Below are 24,799 nucleotides of genomic sequence, written 5' to 3'. Positions count from 1 at the left end.
TTGCCCCTGCATACCCCTCGCAGTCCCTGGTGTTGATTTGCCCACACCAATCTTTGCCGTCTATGGTAAGGTGTTAGGGTCACGCCCTCCACAGGACGACTTGTTTTCAGGCGGGCCGCTTGGAGCCTGTTTTTAACGGTGCTGTTAGTGTTCAAAATTCTTTGTTGATAACAGGGGCAGATTTGAATATATTACCCACTCAAATTATTAGTTCCCTTATGTTTGGTCGGTAGTACATATCCTTGTCATCGTCCTTCTTGTGTATTGACAGTGTGCAGATTGTATGATAGGACGGTATATATCCATGTCGTCGTTATCTACATCTGAGAAAGCCCTACTGCTGTATGTGATTATGTACGTATACATATATATTAAATTTCTTATCTAGAGTTGATTTAAATGCCACATTTATTTTGAATTATAGAGAACCAATTTGGGCACATTTATCAATCACTTACATATTACTTGCCCATGTTGATGGGCTTATCATGAGCAAACATCGCCCTTATCACGATTTGCTCAGTTCGTTTCTATCTGTTCGTTTCTTTGAACGAAAAGCTACCAAAGCACACGTACATACATTGCAGAGAATAACATAACACGTACTGCATAATTTCACCGTCCATACACGGATAAACTATAAGTAAGCAAATATTTAGTTGCTCATTTCATAAAATGTCTTCTGGGTCGCCATGGCAGAAGACCACAGTCGTTAGCGTTTGGTGTGTACTTTGCGGTTCGAATCCCCCTGGTGACACACGTTGTTCGTGGAAATTGTTGTATGAGTTGTATGATAGGGGTTTGGTGGAATGTGGGGTTGGATGTGGGGGTGGGGTTGATTTGGGTGGTTGGGGTGGGGATGGGGAGTGGGCTGTGTTTGAGAACTCAATCTCATTAAAATCAGAACTTATTTCTCGCTACCGCTGAATTAAGATCTTAGGACATCCCATTACGGGTCACGTCAGAACGACCTTTCATCCGACCAATCAAAGCGTCGCTTACAAGATCATGAGAGTGACAGTCGGAATGTGTTTTCTAATCATGAAATCTCGAAAATGTTAACACGGGGCTTTCCGAACGACAGTTAAGGCCCGTTCGACTGATTCCGTCAAAATTATCGTCTTTCTGTTGCTTCCATGGGATAAACATTTGAACGGAGGAGGCGTTGCACATAACGTGGGAAGCACTGCCATACAATCTCAACCAATTATTAGACATTCGGGAATGTTCGTCTGTTCAGTTTTCAAAATATTAATCTAGAACTGTGACAACATATCTTTCCATCGTAGTCTGAAATGGAAGTCGCCAGGTTGAAACGAGTGCCGTAATGCTCGAGAAAGCTGCTTTTTAATAGGCTGATGTCGACTTTTTGTTGGTCAATTCAGTGGTCGGTCAAAGTTCGCGAAAGGTCGTTCTGACGTGACCCGTAATGGGATGCGGGATACGACAAGTATGGGTTGCTGAAGACCTTTTCTAACCCAGATCTTCACGCTGTTACTAATTATGTTTGTAGACTTAGGCTTTTTCTCTCAGTACATTCATCTTGCGGACAGTCCTTCGACATAACAAGATGTTGATGAAACACTACTGAAACCTCAAGTTCACTGACTAGTTCCTCAACACCTCGGAGATTCTTCCTGATCGTCGGTCATCTTTCGGGGAATTCTCTACTAACTTACAAAATTTGGTTTAACTTACAAATCCATCAAGAGACAAATCCATTATGGAGACACCACTGCTTCAAAGCACTGTCAATGCTCTGACCAAATAACTGGGCTTCAGACGAGCGAAGGTTTTAACCACTAGGCTACCCAACCGCTAATGCGGCGCTCTAGACGACTGAGACACCTTGAAGCTCCAAGAAGGTAAACCTGTTATAGTATTGTCAACATTTAGCGATATGTTTCTAATGATTAGTAAATCAGCGTGTGAGTGAATTGGGTTTATATTCCCTTCAGTCGGGGAGCACTGGGCAAGAACAAACGGTCAGCGGATTCTGGTACGGCGGCTGGATACACCCCATCCTCCCGAGGAAAGAGAATTAATTGACTATTGAAGTCCAGTTTCCACCCTTGCCGAACTACATGTAGGCAGGTTTTATGGAGTTACATTTTGGCTGAACTAACGAGTCTATGCATAGTCCAATCAAAATCGTGCACCGAAATCGAAATCCGGTTCGTAAACTGTCGTGCAGATTTCGGTCGATTGCAAAGCATGTGCACTGCCAACCCGTTCTAAACAGATATTTTCCTAATCTTTTCATGTTTTGTATCAAGGTGCTCACGTGATTTGATGCACTTCGAGATGTAAGACCCGTTTTATCGCAATATAGATCTTGATTATCGATCAGATCGTCTTGACTTGTCGCCGCCATTTTGTGTGAAGCAAACGCAAGTGATACGAGAGGTGGATTCTGATTGGTCCATAGGAGAGGCATAGAAGGGACATAAATGGTAATAGCCACTGGTGGCGCTACGATCGAGCCCTGTAATTCCAGCCTAGTTCGGAAAGGGTGGAAACTGGACTTTTAAAGTCAGTTAACTCCCTTGCCTCGGGAAGATTGATACACCCCTTCTCAGAACACAAGTTCACGCATACTCTTGTTTCTTGGATCAATGTTTACATGAACTGTAAAGATGGTCGGGGCAATACTGAAACAAAGTTAACCATATCACGGCTGTCACAATCATTGAATGGTTACTACAACTGAACCGGACCCGTTTGCAAGATCCGTCAGTACTTTTATAGTATTAACTTATCATCAAATTTGTTGAACCCATAACTGTCACAGTTAACATTTAACAAAGTTAACAACAACGATGATGATCAGCGTATCGTCAAACTACATTCTCAGCTCCCTGTGAAGTGTACGACCCATACACATCGATATGCATCGGCCATATTGCATATGCCCTATCCTAGATTTCATGTCAGGAGAGTTATATGATTTAATAACTATATGATCTTGTTTCGTCCTGTTCTACATACTCCGTGATAACGAGTCCTAATCTCCCTATGCTGCGTGATAAAGCTATTTCATTTACTTGTGCAAGCGGGCCACAGAGTAACAGCGTGATGATCAAAGTCTACCAACTTCGGCTGTTTGTCACCTGAAGCAACAGGTAATCATTTGTCTCTGTTCACAGGCGTTAAGTTCCTAGTTGCTGTACAGACGTTCTACAAATATGTAATTACCTAAATATTAGGTAAAATAGAGTCATAATCTAGGGTAACAGGACTTATAACATGCCACAAACAAAAGTCGAGTTTGTTGGGGGTGTGCTGGTCTGATTCCGTCGCTTATGACATTATCAGTCTAGTGGTAGAGCGTCCGCCCCGAGAGCGGAAGGCGGGTGGTTTGCTACACGACAGCGGTCTGGCGCTCGGCATTTAAGGACTGATCGGCTCGGAGTCAGTTTACTGTGTGTGAGTGGGATATCCATGTCAAACTGCGGCATGGTATCTCAGTGGGCTAGCTCTGAAATTATTTGTCCGGACTAGCCACACATACGTGTGCATGCAGTGCAACAGTCTTGAACGCCACGTCAAACCTCACTTCACATGATCTCAACGATATGAACGTGTGTTACTTACTATATCACACCACACCACACCACACCACACAGTATACTGTCGTGTATTATTTTGTAGTGTCTTAATGTAATAATATTTCTGATATTTCATATCACGGGCAAGCAATCATTTTATTAAATCGATAGAATTATGGGATCAGCAATGTTATCTGATAGGAGATTGACATACATTCAACGGCTCTGAAGCATTGCCTAAACTCCGATATCACACTTATGACACGGGGAAGGTGGGAATGATACACCTCCACACTACGTAATCGTCGATGTCACAGTTATAGCACGACTAAGGTAGAATAGAATCACCTCCACAGTACGTACACAAAGTCAGCGATGTCACAGTTATAGCACGACTAAGGTAGAATAGATACACCTCCACACTTCGTACACGAAGTCTGCGATGTCACAGTTATAGCACGACTAAAGTAGAATAGAAACACCTCCACAGTACGTACACGAAGTCTGCGATGTCACAGTTATAGCACGACTAAGGTAGAATAGATATACCCCCACCCTGTATACAGGAGGTCAGCGATGTTACAGTTATAGCACGACTAAGGTAGAATAGACACACTCCCACACGACGTACATGAAGTCAGCGATGTCACAGTTATAGCACGACTAAGGTAGAATAGATACACTTCGACACTACGTACACGAAGTCAGAGATGTCACAGTTATAGCACGACTAAGGTAGAATAGACACACACCCACACTATGACACGAAGTCTGCGATGTCACAGTTATAGCACGACTAAGGTAGAATAGATACACCCCCACCCTGTATACATGAGGTCAGCGATGTTACAGTTATAGCATGACTAAGGTAGAATAGACACACTCCCACACTACGTACATGAAGTCAGCGATGTCACAGTTATAGCACGACTAAGGTAGAATAGATACACTACGTACATGAAGTCTGCGATGACACAGTTATAGCACGACTAAGGTAGAATAGATACACTTCGACACTTCGTACACGAATTCAGCGATGTCACAGTTATAGCACGACTAAGGTAGAATAGACACACCCACACTACGTACGCAAAGTCTGCGATGTCCCAGTTATAGCACGACTAAGGTAGAATAGATACACCTCCACACTTCGTACACGAAGTCTGCGATGTCACAGTTATAGCACGACTAAAGTAGAATAGAAACACCTCCACAGTACGTACACGAAGTCTGCGATGTCACAGTTATAGCACGACTAAGGTAGAATAGATACACCCCCACCCTGTATACAGGAGGTCAGCGATGTTACAGTTATAGCACGACTAAGGTAGAATAGACACACTCCCACACGACGTACATGAAGTCAGCGATGTCACAGTTATAGCACGACTAAGGTAGAATAGATACACTTCGACACTACGTACACGAAGTCAGAGATGTCACAGTTATAGCACGACTAAGGTAGAATAGACACACACCCACACTATGACACGAAGTCTGCGATGTCACAGTTATAGCACGACTAAGGTAGAAAAGATACACCCCCACCCTGTATACATGAGGTCAGCGATGTTACAGTTATAGCATGACTAAGGTAGAATAGACACACTCCCACACTACGTACATGAAGTCAGCGATGTCACAGTTATAGCACGACTAAGGTAGAATAGATACACTACGTACATGAAGTCTGCGATGACACAGTTATAGCACGACTAAGGTAGAATAGATACACTTCGACACTACGTACACGAATTCAGCGATGTCACAGTTATAGCACGACTAAGGTAGAATAGACACACCCACACTACGTACGCAAAGTCTGCGATGTCCCAGTTATAGCACGACTAAGGTAGAATAGATACACCTCAACACTACGTACATGAAGTCTGCGATGTCACAGTTATAGCACGACTAAGGTAGAATAGATGCACCCCCACCCTGTATACATGAAGTCAGCGATGTCACAGTTATAGCACGACTAAGGTAGAATAGATACACCTCAACACTACGTACATGAAGTCAGCGATGTCACAGTTATAGCACGACTAAGGTAGAATAGATACACCTCAACACAAGGTACATGAAGTCAGCGATGTCACAGTTATAGCACGACTAAGGTAGAATAAATACACCACCAACCTGTGTACACGAAGTCAGTGATGTCACAGTTATAGCACGACTAAGGTAGAATAGATACACCTCCACACTACGTACACGAAGTCTGCGATGTCACAGTTATAGCACGACTAAGGTAGAATAGATACACCTCCACACTACGTACACGAAGTCAGCAATGTCACAGTTATAGCACGACTAAGGTAGAATAGATACACCTCTGCACCGTGTACATGAAGTCTGCGATGTCACAGTTATAGCACGACTTAGGTAGAATGGAATCACCTCCACACTACGTACACGAAGACAGCGATGTCACAGTTATAGCACGACTAAGGTAGAATAGAATCACCTCCACACTTCGTACACGAAGACAGCGATGTCACAGTTATAGCACGACTAAGGTAGAATAGATACACCCCCACCCTGTATACATGAAGTCTGCGATGTCACAGTTATAGCACGACTAAGGTAGAATAGATACACCTCTGCACCGTGTACACGACGTCTGCGATGACACAGTTATAGCACGACTAAGGTAGAATAGATACACTACGTACATGAAGTCTGCGATGACACAGTTATAGCACGACTAAGGTAGAATAGATACACCTCAACACTACGTACATGAAGTCAGCGATGTCACAGTTATAGCACGACTAAGGTAGAATAGAATCACCTCCACACTTCGTACACGAAGACAGCGATGTCACAGTTATAGCACGACTAAGGTAGAATAGATACACCACCAACCTGTGTACACGAAGTCAGTGATGTCACAGTTATAGCACGACTAAGGTAGAACAGAGACACACACACCCTTTGTACATGAAGTCAGCGATGTCCCTACCACCTCAACTCGATCGCCTTCAAGAACACATGGCGTGACGTCACGTTCACCTCGACGCCTGTAGACACGTGTACACGTAGACGTAGACACTCTGTCGTCGAGATTGCTCTTCTGGCTTGGCTCCTCACACGGAAGCCGTACATGGATAGACATCGACGGATACGCATCTGTAGCTGGGGATGCTACGAGCTACGAGAGTTACTGTCTGGATCCTGTGTCGAGGATGTGTGGTGCGAATCCATATGTCTTGGGGAGGGCTTTTCACGAGTGGGTCTTTGACGTGGTTATTCTGGAACGCTACGTCATCCGTTTACGTGACTACGTAAACGCTTCCTGCGTCCTTGACCTTTCTAACCCGATGATATTTCTCATTTTGTAATATGTTAAATGGCCTCAGACCACAATTACCCCACCACCCTCCCCTCCCTAATGTTTAGCATGTACCGGAAGGAAAATAGGAGAATATAGTGCCCTTTTTGAATGGGCTGTTCAACCTGTGCCATTTTTTAAAGTGACTTATGATAGCTTAAATGAGGTGAAAGATACTGATTCCAGCATCTTATGACTTGACCCCAAGTTGAAGGCCGCTCTGTGTGTTTCGGATCGACACTTCCGGTGAGCACAGTTGACAGGCCGATACTTTGCGTTTTAAGTGACAAGTGGCAGGTTGGTCAGCATGAAACAGGAGAACGGCCTACGACTGATAATAATTATGGTGGACTGTCATGTCACTGTAGATAGCAAAGAAGGAACAAAATTTTGGTCCGAGGCCAAATGAATCCCTCAAACACTGGTAATCAAAACCTTGATGTATCTTAGTAACCCAAGGAACAGCTCGTCATATAACTGACGTCAGCTATTCCTATGATTATCTAGTGATATATTTTGTGCTCCCATAAATCGATCATGGAATTTATTATCAGGTGTCCTTAGCAGCCAAAGCATATATTAAACATCTGTAGATCTATACTTACCCATCGTGACGGTAGATGGAATGGACATGGATAGCCGTGTTCATCGTAATGAACAATGATATCTTAGATGCCTGGGTGCATACCTTTTTTTCTTAAGTATAATTTTGGGGCCCCCATTTTACGCCAAAGAAGCAGGTGTGCAACATACATCATAGCGTAGTCAACGATGTTACAGCTATAGTATACTCAAGTCAGGAATGTTGATTAGAGCTACCACGTGTTAACTATTGGAATTATGCTGTGTGATTCACATTGAAGTATTTTGGTGGCGTAAATGAGTTGTTATGTTATAAGTCAGATAAAATAACATTTCTTGAGAGGCCAGATTCGTATTTCTCCTAAAGTGCCCTTGTTATTATAAAAGTGGGGAATAAAATTCCTCTTCCGGTTTTTGTGATAGCTAAGCAACGGTACTGCACGTGGAACCGCATCATGGTCAGGGCAACAGAAAACACGTAACAAGGGTGTCGCAACGCGTGATGATGGTGGCATTAGTTGTGAATGAGTGAGTGAATGAGTGAGTATGGTTTTACACCGCTTTTAGCAATATTCCAGCAATATCACGGCGGGGGACATCAGGACGTGAGTGAGTGAGTGAGTGGGTATGGTTTAACCCCGCTTTTAGCAATATTCCAGCAATATCACGGCGGGGGACACCAGGGCATTAGTTGTGCTTGCGCGTGACTGATTTATGTTATGGAAGGTGTTTCTGACAGACAAATAAATGAAATAAAAAACTAAGTCACAACATAAAACACTAAGACATTAGCCAGGTTTGTGTGTGATTGAACAAAATTTGGTGTTCGGGCGTTTGCCTTTCGCACTGCTTTACTGGATAACCACTTCTGGTGTGTCGGATTTACCTCCAAATACACTACTGATCAAAACGAACTACCTCAGATGTGTGACACCAAAGCTGCACGATACGGTAATTCCGCAAATATAACGAAGGCGTTTCACAAACGTACGTCGGATTTCAGCAAACGTGCATCAATAGTACCGAGAACGATTTGAGAAACGTCATCGGTATTTTTAGGTAACTGTAATAATAACGAATAAAGTAAGTAATTGGAAGCACCCGTTTACGTAATCTGATCAGTTTGGTGCCTGTCTAATAGACATAGGCCCACTGACAGTTCATCAGCGGAGACTCATTATTAAGTACCACCCACACGAATGCGTTGCCACAGAGCCAAACGTTTGGCTGTCTCCGGTACATTTTTGACATGTTTTCAACTCATTTATGTTACAGGCTACCATGTTTTGCTGTACTCTGCCGTTCGTCCTGGGCGTTGCAGTCGCCTTTGCAGGTCTGTCCTATGTCACGTACATACCGATAAAGGAGGGCGTCGTCGACACCTATCAAGCGAGAGTTATGGCCACGTTTGCAAGAGTTATTGGTTTAGTGGTATGTTGATGTATTTTGGCCCAATTCTGTAACTGCATTAAGGGCTTCAGTGTGAGTTCTTTAAATGGTGTGTTTCGTGGAACAGTATCTCGGTAATATCACAACTTGTGGGGATTCCAGGTAAGAATATAGGTCCCCAGAAATCCATTATTGTTGTAAGAGGCGACCTAATGTATCGGGTGATCCAGATCGGTGACTTGGTTTAAGCATGTCATCATATCCCATTTTCATGGATCGATGCTCTTGATGTCAATCACTGGATTGTTTGGTCCAGACTCGATTATATAGTCAGCAGTCATACAGTTGGAATATTGGAGTGAGTGAGTGAGTGAGTGAGTGAGTGAGTGAGTGTGGTTTTACGCCAGGCGTTTGGAGTGACTAAAGACTGGTAATTTGGTAGCAGTACATTCACCTGTCAGACAAATGAGGATTTGGATCAATCCAAGCGGACAAGATCCACCAGTTGCAGCTGTGTTTCATAAGTTTATGTACGAAAAAAATGGCTATGGTATACAGTAAACTACGCTTATAACGAAAACGCTTATACCGAACTGACGGATATAACGAAATTTTTGGGTCCCGTGAAAGTTGGTGGTTGTGTTACAATCCCCATTCCAGCTGACCCTAGTGGAGGTACATATTCCCGCAACATCGCTGGTGTCGTGCAAGAGATTAGCGAAAATGACAGGTACACCATTGTCAATAAGTCTGGTATTTTGAACAGCAAGTAGTCTAGGAATCTATGTGATGTATCTGCGACATCACACAGCACAATAGACGTTATGTCAATGGACAATGGCATTTCTCTTAGTGTTGCCGTGAAGAGAGAATCAGTTGTAGTTGCAAGGTTTTATTAAATGCTGTTGTGCTGGCACCAAGAAATACCAAAGTACATTAAAAAGAATCAAAGTTGACATCCAAGTCCCTTTCAATCCTCCGTGTGTGTATGTGTCTGTGTGTGTGTGTCTGTGTGTGTGTGCAAATCTGTGTGGGTGACTGAGTGTATATATCGGTTTCTGTCTCTGTATGTGTGTGTGTACGTGTCTCTGTGTGTGTATGTCCGTGTGTGTTTGTGTCTGTGTGTGAGTGTGTATGTGTCTGTATGTGTGACTCTGAGTGTATGTATCGGTGTCTCTGTATTAGTGCGTGTGTCTCTCTGTGTGTATCTCCGTGTGTGTATGTGTCTCTGTGTAAGTGTGTGTATGTGTTTGTGACCCTGAGTGTCTGTATCGAAGTCTCTGTCTATGTATGTGTCTGTGTGTATGTTTTAGTGTCTCTGTGTGTATGTGTCTGTGTATGTGACTTTGAGTGTATGTATCGGTGTCTCTGTATTAGTGCGTGTGTCTCTGTGTGTGTCTCTGTGTGTGAGTGTCTCTGGGTGTGTATCTCCGTGTGTGTATGTGTCTCTGTGTGTGTATCTCCATGGATGTATGTGTCTGTGTGTGAGTGTGTGTGACCCTGAGTGTAGGTATCGGTGTCTGTCTCTATGTGTATGTGCGTGTCTCCGTCTCTCCTTGTGTGTGTGTCTCTGAATGCCTGTCTGCATGCGCGCATGTGTGTGTATCTGTGTGAATGTGAATCTGTGTGAATCTGTGTGTGTGTGTGTGTGTGTGTGTGTGTGTGTGTGTGTGTGTGTGTGTGTGTGTGTGTGTGTGTGTGTGTGTGTGTGTGTGTGTGTGTGTTTGTCTGTCTGTGTCTCTGTGGCGTTTAACATGGACTCTACTTTGAAGTCTGCATGTCTCAACTTTTAAGGTACAATCGAACATCCTCTTTCTTCCAAGATTTCAAAGAGCGTCATACGACTCCTGGTAAAACGTTATTTGTCCAGGGTTACGGGATTCAAGGCCTCAGTAAAGGACATGACCAAATATAGTGACAAAAATGTCTGATGCACTCCCTTTTTTTTCTTTGAATTATACCATATGTTCCCATATTGCTTCAATTGACAATTGACTTGCTTTTGCATGTGTTTGTGACGTGTGCCACCGGTAGGGCGGGATACGCTCACTTTTCGCGAACACCTGGAATCATCACTGTTTGGTAGTGATTCATAAACACATGTTTATGTTATCCTCGGAATCGTACAATGGAGTCTGCTTTTAGTGGAGATTTCTTATGGTTGCGGGCATCTTTGTTGTCCCTTTTGTTCACCATTGTCCCGTACACATGTAAGTTTCCAATTGTGTTCGTCATTGTCCCGTACACATGTAAGTTTCCAATTGTGTTCACCATTGTCCCGTTAAAATGTAAGTTTCCAACTGTGTTCACCATTGTCCCGTACATATACACATGTAAGTTTCCCATTGTGTTCACCATTGTCCCGTACATATACACATGTAAGTTTCCAATTGTGTTCACCATTGTCCCGTACACATGTAAGTTTCCAATTGTGTTCGTCATTGTCCCGTACACATGTAAGTTTCCAATTGTGTTCGCCATTGTCCCGTACACATGTAAGTTTCCAATTGTGTTCGCCATTGTCCCGTACACATGTAAGTTTCCAATTGTGTTCACCATTGTCCCGTAAAAATGTAAGTTTCCAACTGTGTTCACCATTTTCCCGTACATATACACATGTAAGTTTCCCATTGTGTTCACCATTGTCCCGTACACATGTAAGTTTCAAACTGTGTTCACCATTGTCCCGTACATATACACATGTAAGTTTCCAACTGTGTTCACCATTGTCCCGTACAAATGTAAGTTTCCAATTGTGTTCACCATTGCCCCGTACATATACACATGTAAGTTTCTAACTGTGTTCACCATTAGCCCGTACACATGTAAGTTTCCAATTGTGTTCAGTATTGACCCATACCTATACACACGTATGTTTCCACTTGTGTTCACCATTGTCCACATGTTGGTGTGAAACATGTCACGAACATTTACATTTATTTATTTATTTATATATTCTTTTAAGAGTGGAGGGACAGAGAGTCTCGGAATTGCGACGTCAGTTAGTGTGATGAGATGGTTTTCAACTCTGGCCTCTGACAACAAACCACCTCCCGATACAGATGAATTGAAGGTATTTCACATCTAACTGCACATGAGGTCCTGCTGCGATGTGCGGATCCTTCAGCATGATAGGCCCCCACGTACGAGAGTTGTTGTGATGAGTTATCGTACCAGAATGTCACTGGTCACTGATAATCTCATCACACTCTGTGGTCAGTAACGCTTATCTTGATACAATGACAATCTTGATAAAACTGCCATCCACTGTGTTGCAAAACGAAAATATTTCTTAAACATTTTCTAACTCGTGAAAAACAGAATATAGCTCCACTTGAACAAAGCAGATGGGATTGTCTGGTTTGTTTACAGACGGTCGTCGCATGGCAGGGGTACTGCTGTAAGGCGTCAATCAACAAACAAACGCTTACGTTTTATGCAAATTGCGTGGATGGTGCTACCTGTAGGGAAGGGCATGCTTACCTTTTCGCGAACACCTGGTGTCATCAATGATTTTCAGTAATCCAAACAAATAATTATCATCGCTATTTTGCTTTTATGCCCCTCGGAATCTGTTTCGGCGGATAATCGAAGTCTGAAGTTGACGTTTTACTTTTAGTTCTGATATTGTTGAAATTTCACTTAAGTATTCAATGTATTGCTGCCGTAAAAAAATACCTCGCAGTCAGAGAAATGCATAACCAGATTTGTTGTGTGGGAAGTAATCTGACACCACATGGATGTCAATATCACCTATGCGTTTCTTTATATTTAGGAGTACAGTATATATGTCTGTGTATATTTTTCAGGTTAAAGATTACACCTTTGAGGACATGCCGATAAGAGTGTATCGGCCAACGAGAGCCCTGGACCCATCGCCGACTGTGATATATATACATGGTGGGGGATGGACCGTCCTGAGCGTGGGTATGCCAACAAATAGCCACTTGTATTTAGCATATCCATATCCGATCTATTGTTCAAGATGTATAACTCTATTTTCCCCAAGCAACACAATACCATTCTGTTGGTCCCGAAGACTTGCATTCCCCAATGTACTACAAAGACAAATTCCATATTCATGTATGTTTGTTTGTTTGATATTCAACGCCGCACTCAGCAATATTCCAGCTATATTACGGCGCTCTGTAAATCATCGAATCTGGACCAGACAATCCAGTGATTGACATAATGAGCATCAATCTACGCAACTGAGATACAATGACATGCATCAACCAAGTCAGCGAGTCTGACCACCTGATCCCTTTAGTCGCCTCTTACGACAAGCATAGTCGCGTAATTAATACATGTACATTCGTTCAAATAGATCCGTTGCTTATTGCAACATGTGAGAATAGTGGTACCAAAGGAAGAGGACGCAAATTTAGAAAAAAGAGAGACAGTTTCATTTTTATTGATTGCGGTTTTCCCTTCCAGATAACTACGACGATGTTGTATCAGAATTAGCAGTTAAATCCGGATATACGTTTATTTCCATTGAGTGAGTAAAACCTTAACAGAAGATGCAGTTGTTTGTAGATTCAATCAGTATTTATTGTCCCTCTCGGTCAACAGCAACACCCAATATTGCTGAATGAACGAACGGTCGGCAACATCATTGTCTGTCCAGCCCGATGAACCTTTGCACTGCCAAGGCACATTCCCTTTTGAAAGTGTCCCCCGTATTGTTTAGGCCACACGCAGCACTATTCTCCCTTTATGACGGCGGCAAGTAAATAATCAAAACGAGACCAGACAAATCAAAGATTGCTATTACGAGCAACATCCCAAGATGATACGCTAAACAACAAGGTTTGGGGCTGCTGGGGATCTATTCTAACCTGGATTCACCGCGAGTCTTCATCAGATGCAGACCGCCTCCGTGGTCTAGTGGTAGAGCGTCCGCCCGGGGAGCGGAAGGTCCGGGGTTCGATCCCCGACCGCGTCATACCAAAAGACGTTTAAAGATGGTACTTGTTGTTACCCTGTCTGACGCTCGGCATTAAGGGGATAAAACAAGGACTGGTCGGCTCGGAGTCAGTGTTTGAGTGGTGTATTCATGTTAAACAGCGGCATGGTTTCTCAGTGAGCTAGCACTATAAATCGGCAATAGTCCGGACTAGTACAAGCAGCCACACAAACACACACACGTGCATGCAAGTCGCTATATAAGTGCAATAATCTTGGACGCGACGTTGAACCCCATTTCACCTCACCTCACCTCATCAAATGCAAACCACATATCTTACTATGTGTCGTTAAAACTACTTCATGCCTCCGACAACTCATGACCTGTCTGGGTTCCCTAAAGGGAAACAGCAGTAGCCTCGTTATGAATACCAGGACTGTGGTCTACAACAACATCAATGAGCCTGTCTAAAATATTCAATCTTCCAGGTATCCACTCGCTCCGGAGAATCCGTTCCCAGTTCCGTTTGAAACCTGTTTGAAAGCTGCCCTTCACGTGTTCTCACATGCAGAGACGTATGGGGTAGACACACAGAAGGTTGCTATTGCAGGTGAAGTACCTATTATACAAACACATGACATGTATGTCACTCTTGTGATTTGGAATGATGTGAAGGTTTTTTTTCAAATTATACTGGCTTCAACACTGACAGTGATGTGACGATATTCTGGATGTTTCCTCTTAATGTTATACTGATGTCGACAAACTTATTTCAGAAGCACCCAAATCATAGGTGAAATTCTGGACTCTATAATACATCTAAAAGTGGAAAAGCTGCTGGTCCTGACCATATTGTGGTTGAACTGATATAATGTTCCAAATTTGAGATGACGTCAATATATACGAAAAATATTTAACAACCCAGACGACTATAGTGGAATATCCTAAATGAGTATTCTTGGGAAGATTTTTACATCAGTACTTAATTCCAGGATTATGAGAGATAGGACATGATTCCCGAAACTCCAGCTGGTTTTAGAAAAAATACTCAAACTCAATCATATATTCACATTATATGCAATAATCCAAATTTGTATATCACGTAAACACAAAGTTTATGTAGCCTTTGTCGATTTAAAAAAAAACCGTTTGACTTCGTTGATCGTTATAAACTATGGCACTGTCAAGAACTACGGGTCTACAGGACAATATGTGCTCTATATTAAAAGCTATGTATTCAAATATCAAATCATGTGTACAACGTGGTGACGATGTAAACGATTTCTTTGACTGTCCTGTTGGCTTAGGCAAGGATGTATCTTGAGACCGATATTGTTCTCATATTTTATTCGTAAATTATGGCATGAAATTATTGCTAACGGTAAACATGAATTCAAATGTTCCCAGATGTATTAGCAATTTGATGCTTCTTTTTGCCGATGATGTCCTTTAAGTATCAGATTCTGCTGTTGGAGCACAAAAAACAACTAACAATTTTAGGATGTTACACCAAAGAAATTATCATTTCATAACGATAAAACAAACATTGTCATTTTTAGAAGAGGGGGTCAGGTGGCAATGAATGAAAGATGTGTTTTCGGTGATAAATGTGTTAATGCTCAGAGTCTATATACATATCTTGTTGTAATGTTTTCCCATTCAATGAACTTTAAGAAAAATGTTTCGGATGTAACATCACGTGAAGGCTTTAATTGATGTAATGCAAGTATTTTTATTATATTTAATCATATTATTATAATTATTATATTATTTTATTATACTTTAAATATTATTTGATGCCCAAATCCAACCAATCCCGTTCTATGGATCAGAAGTAGGGGCATGTCAACGATACGATTGTCTCGATGTCTTAGATCTCATACTAAATGAAGGAAGAGGAATATGTTATGCCCATTATGTCATACAGCTATAGAAAATGAAATTCATTTTACTTTTGTATGTCGTTATTATAGTGATCTAAGAAACAAGTTTATGTCAAATCGTTATCTGTCAAATTGTCCTGTACCTGCTTTTATGTCTCTGTTCGAGTTAAAACTGGTTATTTATGTTAAAATGCAATTTCTCTCAGAAAGGAATTATTAAACATTAGTATGTATCCGAATATGCAAAATTACTTATATGTAACTCTTTTGTATATGGACCGGAGGCCTTAAATGCAATAACTATCTTTGACTTTGAATGAGCATGTTTTAACCAACGATAAGCATCGTTCAGAATGTGCGACCAAGACTGAAACGTATTGGTACATAATGGAAAACATGTGGTAGTGTGTTCGCACTGACAGCGTGAACGGTTGTCTTAAAATCCCATCTATGGATGTTCTGTAGGTACATTTTCTCTCATTAATTACACAGGGGACAGTGCCGGTGGCAACCTTGCAGCTGCAGTGGCTCTGAAGCTCTCTGAATTAAAAGACATTCCTAAACTCAGGTTCCAATGGCTCATCTACCCAGCGCTCCAAGCCTTCAGCTTCAAGACACCATCGTACGTTTCCAATGATGATGCAGCACTCTACTTTCTGCAAGGCGAGCACATGGCAGGTTATTGGTGCAACTACCTGGACATCAACACATCAAGCATGCGAAAAGCTTTCACTACAAACAACCACACTTCCAGGAAGCTAAAGCAGTCCGTCTATGCCTCGTACGTGGACTACGAGCTGTTGCCAACGAAATATCACGGCGATAGCTCAAAACAGACGGATATAGATCATGGCGATGATGACATCTCCAGTCAAATTGAGAAGATTATTTTGAATCCTTATTTTGCTCCTTTGATGGCTCCGGATCTTAGTGGAGTGGCTCCAGCGTTTGTGGTAACAGCTGAGTTTGATGTTCTGAGGGATGATGGTCTGATGTATTCTCAGAGGATGAAGGACGCCGGTGTGGACGTGGTTGTCTACAACTCCCCGGGGTCCCTTCATGGCTTCATGCTATGGGGCAGTGGCATACCGAAGTATGCAGACACCGATAATACAATAGACATGTTTGTAAAGTATGCAAAAAAACAGTTCAAATGATATGTTACTTAACTGTTGACATTCATTTGGGAAATGAATGCAATAACACGTGACCACTTTTGCTAATCAGAAGGCAGGGATTACAATGAACGCAGCGAATTTAATTATAATATAATGTTCCCAAAATGTTTAATCAACACAGGCATGTTAAACCATTATGAACAACGCTGGTTTCACTCCATTCCTTGTTTTACATCTTACCCCACGTGGGGCCCAATTCACTGTGCACAGTTGCGTCCCTTGTGCACGCCAGAAACCAATAAGTGTGATTTCGAATCCCGGATTCCCCCAATTATGTTTCTAGGTTTCTCAGCACGACACCCGTGTCCGTGGGTTTCACGAAAGTGGTAAACGTCTGAGACCTGCATCACTTTGGGCTTCCTTTCTACATTAAGCTGACACGCCCGGAAATTAGAGGCATACTGTTCAAATCGGCGTTTAAATCCTCACTCACTCACCAGTGGTGGTGGTATAGCTTTAGGGATACTTGGACCAGCAATAAGGTATATTTGCGCCTAACACATCCAATGCTAATTTACAATCAAATATATTAGTAGATGTACTGCACCAAAGGAATTAATTTACCGTGTATTAAAATTGTACACGATTACTCTGATGGAAAAACAGGATCCTCTCCTTAATGAAGGGGCGGTCGGGTAGCCTAGTGATTAAAAGAGTTCGCTCGTGACGCCGAAGACCCGGGTTCGATTCCCGCCATGGGAACAATGTGTGAAGACCATTTCTGGTGTCCCCCGCCGTGATATTGCTGGAATATTGCTAAAAGCGGCGTAAAACCTTACTCACTCACTCACTCACTCTGCTTAATGAAATGGATTCAAACATCAAGCAACCACAAATCTGTTTAGAATTTGTTTTATGCCTGTTCAATAAAACAGCATCAAATGTTACAGAAACGAAAATTAAAACGATTTAATATAATAGATACATATGTTTGGTGTTATTGTTTATTTCCACCAGATGACATATTATTAGATTGTCTCATACTTGCCTGATGTACAGTAAACTACGTTTATAACGAACACGCTTATAACGAAATGGCGGATATAACGGATATAAGTATTTTTCGTCCTGTCCATTTACTGTTTATATGTTATATATATATATATATATATATATATATATATATATATATATATATATATATATATGCTTATAACGAACTATTGTTATAACGAACTAAAATTGGTGGTCCCTTTGAGTTCGTTATAACTAAAGTTTGGTATGGTCACATCTGTAATATTGCCCTTTGAATTGTCCCATACAGCATGTTGGGGCCGAGTATTGCATCAAGGGAAAATGTTTTACTTTCCTCGAGCACCGCACTTCTAACCTTTTGTTTTATGTTGTCATAACGAGGTCATTCTTACAGGTAATGTTGAACTGTTCCAGGCGTATGATCACTGCACTGGTCACACAGAGGGGATGCCTCCTTATTGACAACACTTCTGTTTAATGCACAGTGACCAACACCATGTCGAGTCAAAACGACTTCATCACGTCTCTTATGACGGCGAATGTTAAAATTTTGTCAAACTGATGAGCATAGTCTGCTCAAATGTCATCCACAAGAACCAACACCATTTTATGGAAATCGACTTCCCAATTGTATAATCGAAATCTCTTTGGCAAGGCCTGAATTCAGATGTATCAACCTTCCCCCATCCTGAAATCTGGTAACCGACATAACCTGGAACCCATACAATATCACATGAGATATATTTAGTATTAAAAAAATGCCAAGTTTCAGAATTTCTGCACCCATTAACTCCAGACTCATTAGCCTTAAATGACTACCAATGAATTAGGGACCGTCTCCGTGGTCTAGTGTTAGAGCGTTTGCCCGCATCATACTAAAAGACGTTAAAAGATGGTACTTGTTGTTACCCTTTTTGGCGCTCGGCATTAAGGGACTAAAACAAGGACTGGTCGGCTCGGAGTCAGTATACTGTGTCTGGGTGGGGTATTCATGTTAAACTGCGGCATGGTATCTCAGTGTGCTAGCACTATAAATCGGTATCAGTCCGGACTAGTACAAGCAGCCACACAAACACACACACAAACACACACACACACACACACACACACACACACACACACACACACACACACACACACACACACGCGCGCGCGCGCATACACACACACAAGGAGAGACGGAGACACGCACATACACATAGAGACAGACACCGATACCTACACTCAGGGTCACACACACTCACACACAGACACATACATCCATGGAGATACACACACAGAGACACATACACACACGGAGATACACACCCAGAGACACTCACACACAGAGACACACACAGAGACACACGCACTAATACAGAGACACCGATACATACACTCAAAGTCACATACACAGACACATACACACACAGACACTAAAACATACACACAGACACATACATAGACAGAGACATCGATACAGACACTCAGGGTCACAAACACATACACACACTTACACATAGACACATACACACACGGAGATACACACAGAGAGACACACGTACTAATACAGAGACACCGATACATACACTCAAAGTCACACACACACACACACACACACACACACACACACACACACACACACACACACACACACACACACACACGTGCATGCACGTCGCTATATAAGTGCAATAATCTTGGACGCGACGTTAAATCCCATTTCACCACACCTCACCTCACCAATTAATCAGTATATTAATAGTCATATGTAACCACCCATGACATTGTTTGTTCTGCTGCAAATGCCGAAATGTGATTAAGAAGCCTGAACACGTCGGAGATAGCATAATCAGGGACCCAGAAAGCTCCAGCAGTACGAACCAGGGAAAATCCTTGGAGGCGTCAGTATAAATGTGTGAACAGTCTGCATAGCGTTCTTGCATAAAATCCTCTGAAATTGCTCTCACTTTGTTTGGACTCATATTCTTCTCAACAATGGAATAGAGTTCATAACACAATTCTGGCTTAAGGGGAAGCAAAGAAGCCGTTTTAGAAGGTGTGGATGGATCCACTGGATTCAAGTGACGACCTCCATGCTGTGCTGCCAATTTCTGAATGTTCAAGCCAAAAGGAGTTTTGCCATGAAACCAGACACACATGACATACTCGACACAGTCATTAAGTATATCAGTTACTGAATAATATCTGCTCATAGCCTTCATCTTCAGAAAGTATTTAAGTGATATCTGTGGACGTCTAAGGAACAAGGACATGTCGGAGCAGTCAACATAAGGAGCTTTGACTGGAGTTGTTACAAATGCTCCAGTGCAAATTCTTTGAGCTCTAGACTAAATGCGATGAAGTTTAATGAGGTGGCCTTTAGAAGCAGACATGATAACTTGGCAGCCATAGGCAAGTCTTGATAGGATAAGTGTTTTATAAAACTATCACGGTAGATTGAGAATGAGTTTTTGACACACAGTTCAATAGATTATTAACACTGTTAGAACGGCTGCAAAGATATATGATTTAACCATCTAAGTCCCTGCCCAAAATACATTCTGATACAACATCTAGGTTGTGGTCCCCAAGAAATAACTCAACCTTAAAAATCAAGAAGTTTTACGACGAGTGATCATCTTTGCTACTGATTTTGAGTGGGATATTTGGAAACCCAATTTTAAACACCGGGCATTAACTTTTTTAATTGATAAATGAAAGTTACCAGATCGTCTCCGAAACGAATCGTCATCAGTAAAGTGTGCAGCATCGAAATTAACAGAAATATTAGTGAAAAAGTCGTTGATCAAAACAAACCTGGGCTAATAACACTTCCTTGTGGAGTACCATTATCTATGATGTGCACGCCAGAAAGTTCTGTCTCAATATGCACCTGAATGACCCTTTCAGACATAAATTACTGTATCCATCTAAACATGTTACCTTTTATACCAAGCATTTGTAATTTGAAAAGCAACCCTTGTCGCCAAATGATATCGTGAACCTTCTCAATATCAAGGAATACACACAACATGTACTCTGGAACTGCTTTCTGAGCTTCGGTCTGTAGTCTTACAAGCTGATCAGTGCAAGGGCGGCCTTTTCGAAACCCTGAATGAATCTTTTTTCAAGATAATTAGTCAAGCTTGGTTGGTAACTATTCGTTCCATAATTTTACATAAATTAGAGGTAAGGCCTGTACGTTGCAGTCGGTGAGGGGTATTTAAATGGTTTTGGTACAGGTATGATTAAAACGTGTCTCAGAGCCTTTGGGACAGATCTAGGACGCCTTGAGAATAACTCCAAGAGCAGAATCAGGCATAGTCTTAAACATCTCGTGACACAAGCTATATGCTCAAGAAGAGGAGCCGTGAGCTTTAGAAATTGACCCTTGAAGCTCATCATGTGTGAATGGTGCTTTTATATGTGAAATAACATCAGCCATTGCCAATGTAAAATAACATAGACTGTGTTTCGTATAATTCCTTTACATCTTGAAATCCTTCAACAAAGTTTTCAGAACTGCTTACATTTTCAAACTGTTCTACCAACCTGTTAGCTTTCTGACTATTCGTCACTATGTTACCAGTAATTCCCATAACAGGAATATGAGATCTGTTATTTGTGCCACTAATCATCTTTAATCTGGACAAAATGGACTTTAACAGGGTAAACCTATTCATTGTAGAGATGAACGACCGCCAACTTGAACGTTTGGTACTCCTGACGATGCGTTGATTCTCCGCACGGTTTTTTTCCGGAACACAGCCAAATCACATGACAGTGAGGTATGGCATACCTTATTGTGAGCCTTTTTCCTTGCCCTGTTGGCCTTTTCACATTCCTGATTAATTGGCGATAAAGGCTGGATGTTTATTTGATGCATTCACAGACGACATGCCAATTCCTATCTGTTTGGTAATATTTTCATTGGAGAGATCAATATCATCATTGATCAGTCAAGAGTGTTATGTGCATCACACACAGAGGAAAATTCAAGCCAATTCACACTTGTGAAAATGAAGTGCCACTCAATATAATCTTTGTGAGGTGAGGTGAAATGGGGTTTAACGTCGCGTCCAAGACTACTGCACTTATATAGCGACGTGCATACACGTGTGTGTGTGTGTGTCTGCTTGTACTAGTCTGGACTGATGCCCATTTATAGTGCAAGCTCACTGAGATACCATGCCGCAGTTTAACACTCAATACCCCATTCAGACACAGTATACTGAATCCATTGACCTATACAATCTAGCTATGTGAATACCCCAGCCAACTCTTTTCCTTTCTAGGTGTGGTGACGTGCTACACAGAATGATACCTTGTTCATTCTTACATGGAGATAATTTTCAAGCTCCTCGCTGTTTTCTCTTGCAGTCTAATCATGGACGGTCAAGTAGTATGACCTCCCGCTTGCTTGACATGCAGGAGAACTCGCATATACCGTCGGCGGAGGGTACTTTCAAGGCAATGACTTCAGTGGATCCCTTGATAGACAAGTAAATTATACAGTAAAGTACGGTTATAACGAACTCTAAGGGACCACTAATTTTAGTTCGTTATAACCAAAGTTCGTTATAAGCATATATACAGCATAACTACAGCAAATAGTCGGGACCAAAAAAGTAAATTCGTTATATCCGTGAGTTCGTTATAAGCGTGTTCGTTATAACCGTAGTCTACTGTACCTCCGATTACTCCAGCAGATCAGCGTCTATTCCTCGCCGGTCACGATCCCCTACTCGTCACTCATCATATGATAGATCTTCCCGAGATCGTTCGTTTTTCTCTTAAACCTCGCCTGACAATGACGACTCTCATGAGTCTCCCTCTCTCCTCCCGGTGCTCATGATTTTAATCACTGGATTGTCTGGTCCAGACTCGATTATTTACAGACCGCCGTCATATAGCTGGAATATTGCTGAGTGCGGCGTTAAACAACAAACCAACCAACCAACCCTCTCTCCTCCGATGGAAGGTTCGATCCACGAAACGGCCATCGACAACAAAACTACCTTCTCCAGTTCTGGTTCCGAACTCGTATCATTTATCGTCAGAGGAGTGGTGAACCAAGGATTGGCGAACCTTCCATGCTCGGCATAATTCGAAGAATCGCGATTCATCCTCAGACCAATACACCTCCAAGGTGCGTCAAACCTCGAAGGCTCATCGAACCTCTCCGGATCGGCAAACCTCGAAGGATCGGCGAACATCTAGAAAGCGTCTCTCTTCACAGGATCGGGATATTTCGTCGCTCCATATGTCTCATAAGCTTCATCAAACCTCTAACGTACGATACTCATCTAAGGATCGTCGATCGTTCCTACGACTACCATAACAACGGCCGTGGACTATCTTGGAGTCCGACTTCGTTTTCTGTTTACGCTCACATGATACCCTCAGTCCATGGACACTTTTTCCCCAAGGCAAGGATACTCTTACGCTCCTGTTCACCCGGAATACCACTCTCATCCAACCTTCTCTTGAGGAGACAACCCTCGCTGCTCTGCTACTGTCGGCAGATGCCCATCCCCTAACGACGCACGCGACACTTCTGTCCTCTCACGTCATCCGTCATCTTCCCGAGGCAAGTGAGTTAACTGACTATAAAAACGTGAAAATGCATCAAATCACGTGAGCACCTTGATTAAAAACATGAAAAGATTTAGAAAATATCTGTTGACAAGGAGTAAGCGGTGCACATGTTTTGCAAATCCTGCAATCGACCGAAATCTGCTTGACAGTTGACGAACCGGATTTCGATTTCGTTGCGCGATTTTGATTGGACTATGCATAGACTCGTTAGTCCAGCAAAAATGTAACTCCATCATACCAGCCTAGTTCGCCAAGGGTGGAAACTGGACTTTTAAAGTCAGTTAACTCTCTTGCCTCGGGAAGATGGTCATCCGTGTTCTCCATCGCCTCCTCCAGTTCATCATACTTCTATGACGACTGCTCCAGTCTTCGGCGACTTTACAGACCGATGTCACTACACAGCTGCAGTCGATCTTACAGACGTTAACCTCAGCTTGCCTTTCTAAGCCTGTTAAGCCATTGGATAATATGGCTCCTACTTTGGATTCGCATCCTCCCCCGATGTCGACAACCACACCAGTTTCGGATCCTGAAACCATACCCAAAAAGATCTTCTCTATAGCCATGCGTTGCCTGCCTCTTCAACTGGTAGATATGATTCGGCTGATCCGGCTACAGTCCTCATCTGTGTTGCCGACAGGCTTCAGAAGAGTACTTCCACTGAGGACTCATTGTCATCTTTCATTTTCCCTTCATCTTTGGCATCGTATATTTCTCTTCCGCCTGGACCGATCTTCACGGAGATGGTATCTGATCTGGACAAGGCTTTTAGCTACTTCAGTCGCTGACGAGATCGGTTACAGTCTCACAGCTTGGTCAACATTGTAAATGACTCTCAGGCTCTTCCGGACAATACCCCTGACACGGATGTCACAAACTGACGTCAAGGACATTTAACTGTTCAATAGATCTACTTGAGTGAATCACCAAGTCACTTTTTCCTATATTTTGGTCACCTGGTGAAAATATAACTACAGGTTTCAATAGTACATTAGAAACTAATGTACTTTTCGGGAAATTGTATTTAGGATACCATCATCCCCCTACCCGTCTATATCATTATCGATATCGACGACAAAACGATATTTGCCATAACACAACCAGAGAAAACTGAAACTTTCCACGCGGGGCGAGACGTCAGTGAAACGCTAAACAAAAATATATGGCAGAATAAGCCAATATGTCAAGCTCATCGTAATCTAAAGTTACTTTGGTAATATTATTAATCGTTTTAATTCCGACGGAGATGCGGGTAAAATATGTCTTCCCCAACCCATGCTTGCCGTAAAAGGTGACTATGCTTGTCGTAAGAGGCGATAAAACGGGATCGGGTAGTCAGGCTCGCTGACTTGGTTGAAGCTTGTCATCGATTCCAATTGCGTGGATCGATGCTCATGTTCTCAGTCACTGGATTGTCT

At 42.3% G+C, this 24,799-nt stretch overlaps 1 protein-coding gene across 1 annotated transcript; it reads left to right on the top strand.

Moving 5' to 3' along the window:
* The first annotated feature begins 3,020 nt into the window (after nt 1-3,020).
* On the top strand, nt 3,021-17,748 carry LOC124118576 (arylacetamide deacetylase-like). The gene is made up of 7 exons (XM_046480761.2): nt 3,021-3,122; nt 8,743-8,898; nt 11,822-11,929; nt 12,666-12,783; nt 13,294-13,357; nt 14,254-14,375; nt 16,141-17,748. The coding sequence occupies exons 2-7, from the start codon at nt 8,749-8,751 to the stop codon at nt 16,803-16,805; spliced, it is 1,227 nt and encodes a 408-aa protein (XP_046336717.2). The 5' UTR covers nt 3,021-3,122; nt 8,743-8,748; the 3' UTR covers nt 16,806-17,748.
* Nucleotides 17,749-24,799: the final 7,051 nt, after the last annotated feature.

Source organism: Haliotis rufescens, unplaced genomic scaffold (genome assembly GCF_023055435.1).
Source record: "Haliotis rufescens isolate VD_foot unplaced genomic scaffold, xgHalRufe1.0.p SCAF_9, whole genome shotgun sequence".
NCBI classification, from domain to species: Eukaryota; Metazoa; Mollusca; class Gastropoda; order Lepetellida; family Haliotidae; genus Haliotis; species Haliotis rufescens.
This window is presented reverse-complemented; position numbering and strand designations above follow the sequence as displayed.

Excerpts from the sequence above, each read along its gene's own strand:
- LOC124118576 (XM_046480761.2), top strand. The coding sequence starts at position 8,749 with ATGTTTTGCTGTACTCTGCCGTTCGTCCTGGGCGTTGCAGTCGCCTTT. Across the intron at positions 12,784-13,293 it reads ATGGACCGTCCTGAGCGTGG|ATAACTACGACGATGTTGTA; the intron begins GTATGCCAACAA and ends TTTCCCTTCCAG. Across the intron at positions 13,358-14,253 it reads TATACGTTTATTTCCATTGA|GTATCCACTCGCTCCGGAGA; the intron begins GTGAGTAAAACC and ends TCAATCTTCCAG.